The sequence below is a fragment of the Protomyctophum parallelum genome, assembly GCF_964188405.1.
Source record: "Protomyctophum parallelum genome assembly, chromosome: 20".
Lineage (NCBI taxonomy): Eukaryota > Metazoa > Chordata > Actinopteri > Myctophiformes > Myctophidae > Protomyctophum > Protomyctophum parallelum.
The window spans coordinates 27,208,454-27,224,946 of NC_139718.1; the positions used below are offsets into that span (position 1 = coordinate 27,208,454).

General features: G+C 41.8%; 2 protein-coding genes across 2 annotated transcripts in view; one reads left to right on the top strand and one right to left on the bottom strand.

Moving 5' to 3' along the window:
* Positions 1 to 884: 884 nt before the first annotated feature.
* myct1b (myc target 1b) lies at positions 885 to 2,181 on the bottom strand. Its single transcript, XM_083791987.1, has 2 exons — positions 2,069 to 2,181; positions 885 to 1,463 (listed from the first exon to the last, which is right to left on the bottom strand). Exons 1-2 carry the CDS (start codon positions 2,121 to 2,123, stop codon positions 967 to 969), a joined length of 552 nt encoding a protein of 183 aa, XP_083648113.1. The 5' UTR covers positions 2,124 to 2,181; the 3' UTR covers positions 885 to 966.
* A 10,007-nt stretch (positions 2,182 to 12,188) lies between these two features.
* Positions 12,189 to 16,493, top strand: part of syne1b (spectrin repeat containing, nuclear envelope 1b) — a 125,314-nt gene continuing 121,009 nt past the window's right edge. The window contains exons 1-2 of the mRNA XM_083792259.1: positions 12,189 to 12,295; positions 13,722 to 13,783. Coding sequence (XP_083648385.1) covers positions 12,217 to 12,295; positions 13,722 to 13,783 — 141 coding nt within the window. The 5' untranslated portion in view covers positions 12,189 to 12,216. The remainder of the gene's footprint in view (positions 12,296 to 13,721; positions 13,784 to 16,493) is intronic.

Below are 16,493 nucleotides of genomic sequence, written 5' to 3' on the forward strand. Positions count from 1 at the left end.
ACCTTTTAGTTTCTCTAATAACAACCTAAAACATGAACCTTGGTTGAAAAAAACTAAAGTTGTCCTTTATGGTAGCCTAAATGGTGCATTTTTATAGCGCTTTTAACCAAAGCGCTTGTATATACATTGCAGATTCATAAAATCTGTGTCTGTGATTTAAGAACCACTGCTTTAAAGTGAGGAGATGACTGAAAGACTTAAAGGAGCATTCAGTGATTTGGAAAAACCCTGGTCCGCCGGTATAACAAGATGTGCACATGCACACGCTCTACAGTGGGGGGGGACACAACAGGCCAACAGCAAGTGCACCAATGCCCCCACTCGATCATGATTGGAGGAAGGCCCCTCTCATCCTGATTGGATGAAGGCTGTACTGGCTAACCCTAACCTCGCCTCATCCAGGCTTTCCACCACCTCGGAGGAAAGCCTGGTCTCTGTTTCAAAAGTCTGTATGATCCTCTCGGAGCGGATGATATCGTTACATCATGTTGTAGTATTGTTTTGTAGTCGACAGGCAGGAACAACAGGCGGCAACTTCCTTTTCCCTCAAACCGATTTTTCTCAATAAAAGCTACAGGCTACGAGAGCTTTTATTGAGGGAAAAGGAAGGAACCTTCCGTTTCCCTCCATAAAGTTACCGCCTGTTGTTCCTGCCTGTCGACTACAAAACAATACTACAACATGACGTAACGATATCATCCGCTCCCGACCGGATCATATACCGAAACCTACGTTTTTGTTTTACCCCAGGGGTTAACTGGGGACAGGGAGGAACTCCTTTTATGGTCAGCACACTCTATATTAGGGAGGATTATCCACCCCCCCCCCCCCCGCCAAAAGGGATATTTGAATTAAGTGAAATCACTGAATATACCTTTAAGCAATGGCCTGCACTGAGTCCCAAATACAGAGACAATTCGCTTAAGATCGACAAGCACAAGGTAGTCTGTAGAACAATACACTGTCTCAAGTAGAAGTCTCTTGAAAAGCATGAATAACACTGTCATATGCAGGAGGCGGAGTCTGTGATGGCAAAAAGCCCTTAAGACCATTGCTGCCCAGCCAGAAGGAATGTCTTTTGTTTGGCACAAGGGACACAGAATCTGACATGCTTGAAGCAGCCGTGTCTTCAGGTAAGGTGATCTGGATGTCACCCCCTGTCTCCAGGTCAGCCCTGCTTCCTTTTGGTTGCGGGCGAAAGGTGGAGGACTCATAGCTAGGCTTGATTCCCAGTGGGCCCACCGGTTCGAGAGAGGGCTGCCGATGGACATTCAGGAAAGTGCTTCGGTAAAGGCCCATGGGGCTGTTCACAGGGTTTGGTGTTCGTGAAGTTTGCCGTTTAGAGCGCCTGGTGATCATGGCTGTGGCTGTGCGCCTGGATGCCCATGTCAAGAGAACGTAGATCAAAGCTCCCAGCATCAGACCCACTAACATGGACAAGCAAAAGGCTAGCATCAAATTGCCTGTAACAACCAAGAAAGGGAATAAAACGTGTTAATAAAAAGTAAGGGAATACATTATACATGGCAGACTAAATATGAGAAGGAAATAGAGACAGGATGCACTGCATTGCTATGATTATTGGGATCATTTTAAAAGTCCATGAAAGGCACCAAGTTGGTGTAGGAGTATATACTGTAAATGCTTTTGATTGTTGCCCCAGAGCTTTTCTTCTTGCATGTTGGTTGCAGGTTGGTTTGCCTAAATTGGTCGCCTATTGATTTGATATCCCTTGAGAAATAGCTCAGGGCATGAAGTTACATAAAATCTTACATCACACTGTGTAGGTTCGCTGCTTATGGCTCATCTCCCAACCCACAACAACCAGCAACACCAAATGGACTGCATCACTGTTGGTGCTTAAAAATCCTTCCAAATCCAATTCTAGGTATTTGCACATTCTTAGTGAAATGGATGCTTACATTGTCTTTGACAGCTTAGTTAAGTTTGCCATTTCACAATGTACAACACTTGTAGACTAAAGCACATGGTCAATAAATACTCAACAAGATCAAGATCCGGCCTACGTACTGAATAACTATTCTAAAAGTTAATTAAATACACTTACCTAGGTTAAATGATTTTAGTATTTCCAACAAGGGATGTGTTTCATTATAAGCCATTTTGGAAAAGGATGGTGTTAGAATCCACACTGATTGTAAAGTCAGACGAACACTGAGCTTTTCCTAATTTTCCCCCTGCAGTGTTTGCTATAACGGAAGCTTTGCTGTCATGCTTCCTTCCTTTTGTGACTTTTAAAATTAGCATTGCTTTGCTTATCTGGGTGAAGCACAACTAAAGGAAGCGGGTTGTTTCCTTTTGCATCATTTCCTTAGGATCAATACAACATCTTTTAACAATAGTCAATGGCTATTTTTTTATTGACGATGAAATGAAAACTTAATCTTCATGCTAATGTGTGTTTCTGGAGAGAACATAAGAACACAACAGACTACAGACATCCCAATTCATTACCACTTTAAAAACACAACCTCTTGCTGACCCAAACAATGATGGCATTGTTTCCAACCATCTTAACTGTGTCTAGATAAACCTAACTGGCCATTCACCAGAGTCTACACAGGCTATCAAGCTCTCAGACTCTGTGGGGATTTCCTTCAATTGTTGCATGGCTCTCACTTCTTCACTCCTCCCATCAAAGCTCTCAGGCCAACACCAGCTGAACCGATGATATGCAAGTTCTGTTTCTGTTGTGAAAGCTGTAATATTGTAATTTATAGAAATTATTAGTTTGAACATGACAACTTCCAATTTTAGGTTACCAGAGAAAGAAGCATGGGGTATGATGATGACCAGACATGAGAAAAGTAAACATTTGGATTAATGTCTAATGAAATATGTTACCAGAGGGTGGCACTATTATACTTTCAATGCAGCTTGTTCTTCTGCTCTTCCAGTTTACATTGGAGAAATAAATAATTAGATCAATGCTTGAACGGAGCCTATACAGTCAGAGAAAGTCAGGAAAGTCCAGCGCTTCCTTACTGTTATGCTCTTCTTAGCGTTGTACTTGACATCAAAATAACGATAACGTACTGTGAGCATACTCTTAGTAACTGCTGGAGACCAGCATGGTCATATAGGACCACCAATTAAGTCATCTGCAAACATAAGGTGGTTAATGATACAGTAACCATTAAATACACTCTGTTTTACAGGCATTCAATTGTACAGATAAATCATCAAATTGAATGCCTCAACAACTCATTCCTACATTCCAAGTGCTTATTGGTCCAATGATTATTTTGGGGGGTCCCCAATTGAAATATGTTGCATGTAGCCTAATGGAAATGCAAATAAGTAAAATAATATGTGATGTAAATTATAGCCTATACAGGAGCCTACAGTAAAGTGCAAGTAGGCCTACTATATCATTTTCTGTCACCTTTCTACAAAGAATAAAATGTCAAATTAAAAAAGTAGGCCTACAACACCGACCTTGAGGAAGCAGGGTTAAAAACCATCGTGAACCCCACAGACTCCGGGCCCAGCTAAATCTTAACTCTAAAAAGTACTGTACTTTTAGGCAGACATAGAATAGTACAAAAATAGTACAACAACTAATTTCAGTAACAATGGAGGATTGGAACACCTTTCCAGAATGGAATTTCCAGAACATTAGCCATGCATAATTTTCATTTGACCAACAACAACAACAACAAACTGGTTCTAAATGTTCTCCTTTGACAAACAACATTGATTCTAAATGTTCTAATATGAGAAATAAACATGAAATAAACATGGGGCGAGATATCCGTACTTTGGGGCGAGATAACCACGCTGTGGGGCGAGATACCCACGCTTTGGTGGCGAGCTATCCATGGCTTGGGGCGAGCCGGCTTCACTTTTCGCGGGGGCGATATGACCTGTTCTGTCTCTGCAGCATGGCTGCATCATGCTGCTTCTGTTCTGTCTATACAGCCACCGCTAGATGGATGCTACAATGTTTGAAATGTTACCCGTGGCAACCGGTGGCAACTAAGTAACACACGGACACTTCCTCCATCAAAGTCGTCATGCTCCGGCGGGCTCAAAGTGGTAAGAAACTTTATAAACATTATTTTAAACTAGAGTGGCATTTATTTGTGTGCAAAGTCCCGCTGCGTTAAAATGTTTACATTTTGGCGGTAGGCTATACAGTTTAGTGACTTTGTACTAGTTTGTAGTGAGTGACGCGGTTTATTGCTGCGATAGCTGGATTCTTGCTAACTTCATGTAAATTAATCAAATTAGCTTTGCCTGCCCCTGTAAAGTTAATGCAGCTGCGTACGAAATGCTACATATCTCACTGCGTCTGCGACGTCTGCATGGGCATTTAAACAAAGCTTAATTCACTCTACTTACTTTCTGCCCACGCAAAACTGTTGAATACAAATGCCATCAATATTAAACACACAGCTATTGTTGTAGTATACAACTATGCTGTGTACTTGTACAATGTACTTGTACGTGAATATACAATGTACTACAACAGCTATCGTTTCAAATTAACATTAGACCCAACAACAAAGTGAAGAATAATGGACCATCAGCATATTTGTATAGAGGCTTTTAAACTTTAAAGTGCTATAGTGTCATTTACTGGTAAAAATACAATAAGTTAAATGGCGTAATATGACAATTGCACAACAGTTGTGGTCCATTGAAACCCAGTCTATGATTGAAACCCACTATAACACACACTTCTCTTTTGCAGCCCTTGAATGGAACAAGTGCTGCTATTGGACAGTAACACTGCTTGTCCCCGCTTGAAACCGGAGATTCAATTGGAGCCTGTTCTGCAGTGACTTTAGGAGAGAGTGTAGGCCTATGTGTGTGAGAGAGAAAACGAGAGTGTAAAAGAACAGCAGAGAAGAGGAGCAGGAGGAGGAGGGTGAGGGGATGCCCCACTCAGGACAGTTGTGAAGGAGCTTCTGGCATCAGCCTCAGTGCCCCACCGAGTGTCTTGCAGCCAGTCATCTGAGACTGTCGACATGGCCTCTCCAAAGCAGTTTGGTCGGCCCTCTATGGATATTCACAATGTGATGCAAAAACTGCAAGGTGAGTGTCATTCCTTTGCTTACAGGGCCTCGTTTACCTTACCTACAACACATTATCTCTGTGCAGCTGTGATGTTCTGCTGATTCAATACCTGGGCTGCATGCCCATTTGAAGTTTGATACGCATAGCAGGATGAAGATGCTTTTATACATACATAATTGTATATCACAGTTACTTTTACTGCATTATCATTAACTGTTAATAATTATATAATATACACACACACACACACACACACACACACACACACACACACACACACACACACACACACACACACACACACACACACACACACACACAGTGTACTGGTACTAGCCGGTGAGATAGGAACAAGGTATTATGCCTGCATGACATCAGTAACTGATGTCAGAGTACTTCAAGAGCAGTCTATGATGTCATCATCATAGCACACCGCTGTGACGCGCCAGTTTGGGCATCTCCATGTTAGGGGCCTTAGGGCACATTTGTCTGGACAGTCAAACAGACAACCTCAATATTCGGTCGGCTATGTCATAGAGTTATACTCTAGACTGGGTGGACGAGAAACGACAGCCCCAACCCCCGCTATTCATTGCAATGGAAGTTGCTCAGTGGCGTTTGAAGCACCCTACTAACGCATTTTTTGTTGGTGGTCAAAATGCGTAAGTGGCAAGTGCTAACGAGCGCTCCGTGTTAAACCCAAGCCCCCAGTGAGGCTCTGCACTCGGCCCTACTGGTAAGAGGTGGGACTGCAGGCGGACCCGTGTATTTATGACAAGGATACCCCGTGCCGCTGGAGTTTAACATTTGAGCGCCCGTTTGCACTTCTGCATTTTGGACACTGTCCAAATCGAAAAAATGCAGAAGTAGACTAGTAGTTATTTCGGGTGCTTCAAAACGCCATTGAGCAACTTCCATCGAAATGAGTAGCGGGGGGGGCGGGCTGTCACTGTCTCTCTATCCTTATATTACTCTATTAAACCCCAGCTGCGGGTGGTTTACTCGTGTTAAATGCACAGGCCCGCCTGCAGTGCCAGCTTTTACAAGTAGGGCCCCACTCTGGGGCTTGGGCTATGTGGCCCTCACACTCACGTCGCACCACCGATCCGAACCATTATGTGTGAGTTATAGTATTGGGGGCTTTGTCAGAGTACCCGTCGTACCAAAGCCACCAGAACTGTGAGGAAGAATTGAAGCCAGCTTGGGCCAAACAAATGAACGAGCTATACAATACAGTACACAGAGCTTGTACTTGATAGCAGCGGTTCTCGTTCATGGACTCACCCATCACTTTTCCATCTCGGAAGAAGGGGTGAAAAGGGAGTGCTAACAAGCGCTCCGTGTTAAACCCAAGCCCCCAGTGAGGCTCTCCAACATTGAAGCACTCGGCCCTACTGGTAAGAGGTGGGACTGCAGGCGGACCCGTGGATTTATGACAAGGAAACCCTGTGTGGTTGGGTGGGGATTTCCTGTGCCTCTCTATTATTTTGAACTCTATGATTGTACCTGTCTGTCTGTATGCCTTTTGTGCCCATATATGGAGATGTCTGTTCCTGTATGTTGACCTGTTTCCTTTTTACTCCCATATACAGAGATCTCTGTATCTGTCAGTCCTTGTCACTTTTATGCCCATGGAGATCTCCGCCATATATGGGAATTCCAATATATGGGCATATATAAAATGTGGTTGAATTGTCAGTTCTGGATATGAGCCCTTCTTTAAGGTGAACTTCACCATTAAGTACAACTTTAAATGACTAGGATCACTCTTTTGGATAACTAGAAAACATGCTAACAGGACACCTTTTGAAATCACGTCAAATTGTTCCACACTAAGGCAACAAATAATTCCTTTTTGATAACTCGTAAAAAACTAAAAATGCAATCCCAGTCTTGTGACCGAGGCGCAAAGAGCTGTACTGCTGTCCTTTATGAGGCACTTAAGACTAAATGAAACTCGGAGCAATATGATTTATTCCCTTCAATTGATGAACGGAGTGCATTCTGAGAGTGGAATTCCGGGAATTTCTCTGAGATTCTACCACGCTTGAAGCTCATGATCTCAACGTGATTGTAAACTGGCCTTCATTTAGAAATTCTTTATATCTTTCATACATTTTCCGTAAATATTATGCATTAGGACTGCACAGTTGACATACTAAGTACATTGTTTGCTTGGTTGCAAAGGTATTGTAAAATAATCTTGACCACAGTGATTAAGTTTATTAAATTAAATGCATTGGTAACACAGATAATAATTCAAGAAAATCATCATTTCTATTTCGAGTCTATTGTTAAAAGCTTTGTAGTTTACTACTCTTAAATACAGCCTCTTCATTTGTGTAAGAAACATTTAAACTGATCTGGCTCCTGACATGAGATATTGAGTCACAACAACCGAGACACCATGCATGTACTGAACAGGGCTAAAACCCGACACCAGCTCTGCCCTTGGTAAGAGAATGGGTCGATACCAGTAGTCTCTTCTCACCCTTAACCCCACACACACACACACACACACACACACACACACACACACACACACACACACACACACACACACACACACACACACACACACACACACACACACACACACACACACACACACACACATTAGGCCAATCACAACTACACATGACCAGGTTGAGTCAAATACTGATATTTTGATGTGCATCTGCGGATAATTCTACAAATCCTGGAAAGCCTTTCAAACCTGTCAAGATACAATTTTTCACTACAGCGTTAAAGTAACACTGAAGATCTTACTGTGTAGAATTGTTTGTGGATCATATCAGGGTATTTTTATTTGCAGTAGCTTGTTACCATAGTAACTATTCTGAAACATTTGTGTGCAGTTGTGCCAGTTCTCCCCAGCTCTCTATTCGAGAGAGAGAAAGACAACTTCCTGTGGTCTCAACAGTTATTTTCTTTCTCGTTTTATCAAAATTAATTTAGCTGTTCACAGTTGAGATTTAAACTCACAACCTTTTTTCTGCAGTTTGATGACCTACCGATTGAGCTACACATACTACTGTAGTAAGGGAGAAGGAATAAGTAATTACTATATTGCTACATTGCCCTTAACACATGCTGACAAGTTTGAGTGCTTGATACTACTTGTCAGTATGAATAGAGGACCTTGCTTGTTTATGCCACATTGCCACATTATGGAATTTAAACTCCCGCAAGTTTTTACATCCTTCACCTGAACAAACACAATGTGGACAGCATAACATGCAATGCTCAGTGCAAGCTACTGTTGACTGACTTGGCTGACTACTGGAGTCCTTAAGGTTTGTAACATTCCAGATGTAACATCCAGTGTCACATCTGGAAGCCATCATTGTGGAAGGTTTTAGGTGCCATGCAGATGACAGGTCTGCTGGGCTTTACAGGGTTCACTGGTTATCAAACATGACTTCCTGTCATTTACAGTATCCTGGGAGGATGTTTAGGCCATGTTTGAGTCTGACTCGATCTGTCTAATGAATTATTGACATCAGCTGGTCTTCAGTATCATCATCATCATACACTTTTTTTTTAACCAGGTAAACGTCTCATACTCATTGTCAATTTAAGCCATGCATTCATACTTTAGGCATTTACTGTATCTGATTCTAATACTGAATCTTTTTAGACAAACTTGGAATACAAGGAGTGCAAGGATTAAGACTACAGGCAGCACACGTTACAACATCATATCAGCAAAGAATTTTCTGGTGTTGACCAAATTAGGCTATAGTACCACAGCCATTGTGTAGAGACAATAATGTGTTTATTCATTATATCATTGAGTCCATAAGAATAATATACCAACCAACCACAAGCAACACTCTGAGACCGTAACATGGCAACAGCTTGTGGCTCACCCTCACCCTCTCGGGTTTCCAATAATGTCTTCCTCATTGCTCGAATTATGTGCCGACACACCTCTCACTTTCATAATGACTTTCGCTTTTCCTGTAGATGAGCTGTTAAGGGGCCTATCTGAAAGGATGTGGTAAAATTGCACAAAAATCTGTCTATCCCCCTATAAAAAATATAAAATAAAGGCGAAAGCCACATTAAAAAGTGTGTTGGCACAGGAAATATAATGTATTGTAATTTGTGTCTGAATAATCCCGTAAGGCAGGGGTTATCAACTGATTGTGAACCAGGGACCACCACCCTGACTTAGAATCAACCTGGGGACCACTGTTGTGTTGGGTTGGGATATGGGCTAAGAGGGCTAAGATTAATGCTTTTGCAACACTTGCTATGCATTCCATGTGTATGGCATAGATAACTGATTTTCACAAAATGATGACCGGCAAATCTGTTATTTTTTTGCAAGTAACACAGTCGTATTATATAAGCCTAGGAAGAGACAGACGTGTTTGTTGTCGGCTGTAAAACGTGCTTCTATTTCAACATTGTCAGTAGCAGCTGCCAGGTAGGACAGACAGCAAACACACTCTTGTAACCAGAGAGAGCGAGAGAGACACAATTGAGACAGCGAGAGTGAATCTCTAGTAGTCAGTGAACCTAATGACCTCTTTATCTTCATGTTGTCTTCTTTGTTGCTCTAGGCTGGTTGTTTAAATGTGGAATTATTGTACAATCGGAAATATTTGTTTCTAGCAATATAATATTAATAATGAACAATATCCAAGTGTCAAAGTAGTATGTCTATTTTTAGCACAGTAAAGCAGCAAGTAGAGCAGCAAGACATTCTAGATTATTTTCCTTATGCCACTTTGAAGACTACATGTAGCAATAAATATGCCACTGTTCCATGTTTAATAAATCTGCAACCTCAAGCATTCCAGAATGGGCTGGCATGAGGTCAACAGCAGGTCACTTCTGGTGTAATTGCTGTTAGCTTGTCAGTCAGAGCTACAAAGTGGAGGTGCTCTCAAATAAATGGAACAACAACAGTAATGGGCTTTTACAGTGGTCCCAGGTGACCTGCAAGCTAATGAAGCTAAGCACCTATGATGCTGTACTACCGCCAAAGATATCATGTGTCCTAAGATCACCATAAGTACCTGATCACTCATGTGAATTGCAAATGCTTGAGTGGTTTGATGGTTGCTTCACATCGACGTGGTGTTTGTTGCTAGTTCTATCTTTTAATTGGCACTTAACTAGTCGTCTGACATCAACTTAAATTCATTCAATATTGACAAATTGTCAAAATTGAATGAAATGATTATGTAAAAGATCATATGAGTACTCCAGGAAAATACTTGATCTGCATTCATGCCTAAGGTACTTACCGTTAATTGTCACAAATATTATGTGACTGAGTTCAGGACTGTGGACAGCTCCACAGCAGGTACTTTGGGTGTTGAGCAGGGGGAAATTAATCAATGAGGTATTTTGCGATGTAATACAGTATGCTTGACTCATTGTAGTGGCTCACACATGTTTGTCCATTGTCTATTTTTACTCAAACAGCCTTTCCAGGCAGGTCCCACAGTCACCAACACAGTGGGTAGTAAGAATTAAGGATGGAACCATGGGATCAGCTCTATTTTTGCCTCCTGTTTAATATACAGTATATTGGCCTTTAAATAATGTAGAGAAAGGTCCTTTTGCACACCTACTGGGACAGGTGTGTAGGAGTAGGCAACCAGTTCATGTTAGAAATACATAGACATTTTGAAGTGTAAGGTGTACTGAGGCACAGCAGGAAAAAAAACATTTCATAATTTTAAGTGCTAGGTGAAGGAGGAATAATCTCCCAAAAAGTATTCAGACCAAACCGCACAGGTCTAGGGGTGTGACAAATACAACACAGGGACATCAGGTCAATCTAAAAAGCAGGGTCTGTTGAGTGGGGATAAATAAACAACTGGATAAAAACAGCACAACAGGAGCTTAGAGTATCACATCACATTTAATAATAATTCGTCATTTATGCCTTTTGGGGCTAAGATGTTGAGGGTGAAAATCCAATATTCTCTTTAAAAGAAGGTCGTGGTCACCCCCTCTAGGTGGCAGTGAGACCACCTCAATGCCAATAAAACACAGAGAGGAGATGTCATGTTTCATGTCATTAAAATGTATGGCTACAGCCTACAGGGTAGTCCCTATCATTTCTACGGATCATACTTTTATGTTCGCTGGTGCGTTGTTTAAGTATCCTGGTGGTTTTTCCTATAGACAAGACCACAGGGACAACGTATCATGTAAACCATGTGAGTGGAAGCATACATAATGACATTGCTGTGTACACAATGAGCAGAGAGAAAAATTGATCGACTTCACTATCACATAATATTGTGTTTGAAAGGGGAATCCTTTGGTGGGTGAGGTGTGCCTTTTGTCTTGAGACCGAGGGAGGGCAGGTGGTTGCTGTCAGTGGGAGCAACATTAATTATTAAGATGCGTAACACACCATGCTGTGGCATTGTTGTAGCCATCTTTTAATTGTGTTAAATGTTTTAAAGGGGCAGCATCAATCAATAGGCCGGAATGGACTTTACTTTTACAGTTGGAAAGGACTTCAAAAACATTAAACACAATAAGTAAATTAACATGAAATGAACACACACACACACACACACACACTGACACTCAATCATGCCAAGAGTAACCACCCTATTTCAAAAATAGCAAAACCTTGAAATTATAGTTTTTCTTCTTTCTTTCTTTTAAATGTCTTTTTTGGGGGGGGAAATGTCAGGTAGAAGTGTATAATAGTGATATGGCAGCCATGGCTGTGACATCACCACCTCCAGGGTCCTGATTGGTGGAGCAGAGCTCTGAGCTGATCAGTCTCCCATCCTCAGACGATAGGATGATACAGGGACTCGGGAGGCAGTGCAGCGGGGGCTGGGCACAGCCACACAAGCATGGCTCCTCTGGATGGCAATAACACTGGAGGAGGGAAGGACTGGCTTGCAAATCGCTGTCGCTCTTAGAGAGGGGTTTCCACTGCTCTGCCGTGTGTGTGTGTGTCAGTGAGAGTGTTGGGGGAGGAGGGAACAGCGATTCATCTGTGAAGCCCCCAGCAGCTCTTGTGTTTTCACCGGGGAAACTGGGCAGCCAGATCTGCTTTGCTTCCTGCCAGGGAAAAAGGGAAAAGGGTTGTTCCTAATTTTTCCACTGTGGATGTCATCTTCACGCAAACATAGCAGGCACCCATGAAGGGCAAAGGGAGAGAGACAGGGAGTGGAGTGTAGAATGGCTCGCTATAAGGATGTATGTGTCAAAAAGACTTCTTCTTTAAACCTGGTGACTGGATTCTTTCAGTATCTACGGGGTAAGTAGGGCAGCAGTCTTTACCTTTTGGCTTATATGTCCGATCGGTCCATTAGGATTTGTCCTGTTCTAGGATATTACAAGGAAACAAGACAGTCTGGCTTAGTAGGTGAACACGTTGAATGAGACAGATATATGGTGCACATAGACAGATGTGTAAGTCAGCTGTGTAGTGTGTATGTGAAAATGTTGTGTGTAAACTAGTGTCTGTTGTGATTGTGTATGTGCATGCTATGCTTCAGTGGGCATCCCCTCATTCCCCTGTGCATCAGTGATGAAGCATTTGCCTGTGGGTTAATGTGATGGGCTCATTATTGTTGTAAAGTTAGCATTGCTGGCTTTAGCACGTGACTTCAGACTATATTTATATGGGCGGATGTTTAAAAATGGCCACTCCATGCAGTGGGCAGCACTGGCCTATACCGGCACAGATCTCCCTATGAGATCTGCATCTCACCGTTATTTAAACAACAGCAGCATGACCAAATCAGATGTTTTGTCATGCATATGAATGCAATGTTGCATAATGCATGTGGCACCATGACTGAATATATTAGTGCACCACAAAAGGGTCTGGAGGTGACCTGAACACTCACACGCATGTTATTATCGGGCGTCTGCAAGATGTGTTTGCAGAAATCTCCTCCCGCACTCATCAGTCTTTAATCTCCTCATTTGACCTCCTTGTTGAGAGCGCATGTCACAAGCGTCTGTGATACTATAAAGTTTTCATGGGTAGGGAATAGGATGCACTGATTTATCAGCTGTACATTAATTGGTATCGACCAATTTTTTTGCCTTGTTGACAGCCATCAGCCTATTGGCAAATAAGATGACATTCACAGATGACCGTGGCAATTTTGCCCTGTCAAAATGTTGTGCGAGCCCATTCTCACCCCTACTTTGGTCCCTTTAGCATCCACATGTTGACAGTGAGGGCAACCTTTTGCTATCATGTTGATTCAGAAGGAGATGGAGACCATGTCGTCACCCATGTCACTTTTTATGCCATTGATATTGGGCATCATGTAGCTGGTGCAGTGGTCACACTTTAATTATTAGCTGAACTGTTGCGTGAAGCCCCAAGAATTATCTAGGTTGCAGGGTGAGGGCGACTCGTGGCTAAAACCGTGGCTAAAGTTGCATTAGGCTAGATTTCGTAGACCTTGAGTCAGCAGTATAGAATATCGGTGTTTATGGTGTCTTTGAGCATATACAGCTTCCTTATCTGTAGCGATCGAGTGATATAACGTCTGTTCTACTCATTTGTTTAGTTTGAAGAATTGAAGAATTGCAGTACATACATATTCTTTGTGCCTCATGTACCGGCGGTGAATAAGGAGGAGAGGTGGATAACGCAGAATCAACAGCTTTAGAATGTGACATCCATCATGTATTGACGTGAGTTGTGTCTATCTCATTTTCAGATGAGCAAGAGGCTGTGCAGAAGCGAACATTCACAAAATGGATCAATTCTCATTTGGCGAAGGTAAGAGTGGAATTCCATCCATGTGCTTGTGCTGCTTTCATATCACATGGTTGTAGTACAAGGCTTTTGACCGGATCTGAGATACCTTAATGTAGCTGTAAAGAAAACAGGCTTTTACACAGTGGTCATTGGTCTGTCAGGTTTCTGTCAGGTTTGTTTTATTGCCCTAAATATGATGACATAAGGGAAATTATGGTTAACAAGATGTCTTCTATCTGTGGGGATTTCCTAGATTTAAATGATTATGAAAAAAATTAGATATGTTTTGCCAAAGGGTCTTTTGTTGTGACAGATTTTATTTGTCAAGCTTTGAGAGAAGACAGAGTACTCTGTATAACTCTGGGCTGTAATGAAATGTATTATGAATATACTGTAATATAAACTTGCTGTAAATGCAAATGTGAAAGGGTATCTTATAAACCCATGAGGGTTGGGCACAATTTGTGCAGGACACGGAAATAAATAAGCAATCAAAAAATCTATCAATCAATCAAAAGATCAATCAATCAATCAGGGCTGCAATACAAATCTTTATAAAGACAGTTACACTTGGAACATGATGCAATTCAATATTATCTTGACCTTTTCCATTGTTTGTGTTATTTGACTCCTCATAATAGTGTGACCTGTCCGGGCAGTGGCAATTTAGCCACTGCTGACCCACCATGCCTGAGGAGATAATGGTAATGATAATGATAAAAACAGCCAAATATCACACAGCATTTATATGACTGTACTCATTACTGGTGTTTGTTTACATGGGCTGTTTGGTTATTTTAGATGTTTTGGCTGCTACGTGGCCCTCACATTTTTCGCAGCTCACACCTATGATCCACCGCCGATCCGATGTCTGTGTACCTTTTGTGCCTATTAATGGCGATATGTTGGCATGCCCATATATGGGCATATCGGTTGGACTGGCAATTATGGACATTGGACAACAACATTTCCAATGCACTGCAACTGCATTCTGTCGAGTGCAGTTGCACGCAAGTAGCCCATAAATGGCCTATTAGTGCGCAAGCAGAGCGCGCAAGTACTGTCGACCGCTACGAATTTTGAAATCTCAGCCTCTCTGTAAAACATTGAACTTAAATACTAACTAAAGTCTGGTTATAACTGGCTGTCAATGGTGACGTAATTACGATATGTTTCAATATTGGTTGGGTAACCGGTAACGTATGTATGTATACATGTATGTAAGTTGAAAGTATTATACTGCGGTCAACTGGCTTTTTTATGTACGTACAGTATGCTTGGTTGGTATCAACATCCAGTATATATACCTCCCAAGCTCAGTAAGCTCACGTGCATACGTCCCAACACGACCACAATACTTGCGTGCTCTGCTTGCTGCTACGGACTTTCAAATCTCAGCCTCTCTGTAAAACATCGAAATTAAATACTAAAGTCGGGTTATAACTGGATGTCAATGGTGACGTAATTACGATATTTTTCAATATTGGTTAGCTAACAGGTAACGTATTTATGTATACCGGTATGTAAGTTGTAAGTTGAAAAGTACTATACTGTGGTCTTTTTTATGCGTATGCTCAGAGGTATACCGGTATATACTGATTTTGAGTGTGATGCAATGAAGATATGTATCAATGCCGGGGTATAACTGGCTTTCCATGGTGACGTAATAAAGATAGGTTTCAGATTACATACATGTATACATACAGTTTTCACCCGACACTGAAACATATCCAAATTATTTAAACTGGTGGTCTGTGGACCACTGGTGGTCCATGAAGGTATTGCATGTGGTCCCCATGACCATGCATTTAGTAATGTAGGAAATGTAAGATTTGTTTTTATCGACCACTAGTTGGTGCACTTAATGACCTGATGTATGATGACACATCAGTGTTGTCAGCATGGGAAGTCTGATATCAATAACTTCTACAGAAAAGGGAATTAGAATTTCAAAGGAAAGTGCAGGTGGATTGACTGATTGAGTCACCATTATTAGGAAATGTGCCCATATAATCATGCAAGCAGGTGTCTGTATGAGTTTATGGAAGGTTAAGAGCTCTTTTTTGAGCTCAGGACCACTAGCATGTCAGTTAACTAATGACGGTTAACGGCTTGATTTAATTCACCTCAAATTATCAAATTAAGGCCTGGGCCGTGGCTCAGCAGTCCAGGCATCTTGGCTGGTAACCCAGTCTGGCAGTGTGGAGTTCGACTCCCGATCCCGACAGCCTTTACTGCATGTCATACCCCACCTCTCTCCCCATTTCCTGTCGGCCTTTCTATCCCTCCATAAAAAATATAAAATGAAAGCGAAAGCCACACAATTTTTTTTTATCAAATTAAATTAAGCCAATTAAGTCAATATTTAATTTCAAGCTCCCCCCCCCACACACCACCATATACCCCCGCCCAACGGTGGTCCCCAGGTTGATTCTTAGTCAGCGTGGTGGTCCCTGGTTCATAATCAGTTGAAAACCCATGACGTATTGGGTTTGTGTATGATTTCTCAATCTTCTCCATTCATTGTCAATGGGAATGTATTCTTTGTGTAGGACAAAAGTAGACCCTAAGCCGATTTGCTCATTAACTATGACGTACAATTCTCCCTTCATTGTCAATGGGAATTTAAACTTTGTGTAAGGCGAAAATAGACACTAAGCCGATTTGCTCAGACATAAACTGTATGACATAAATTCTCCATTCATTGTCAATGGGAATTTAACGTTTGCGT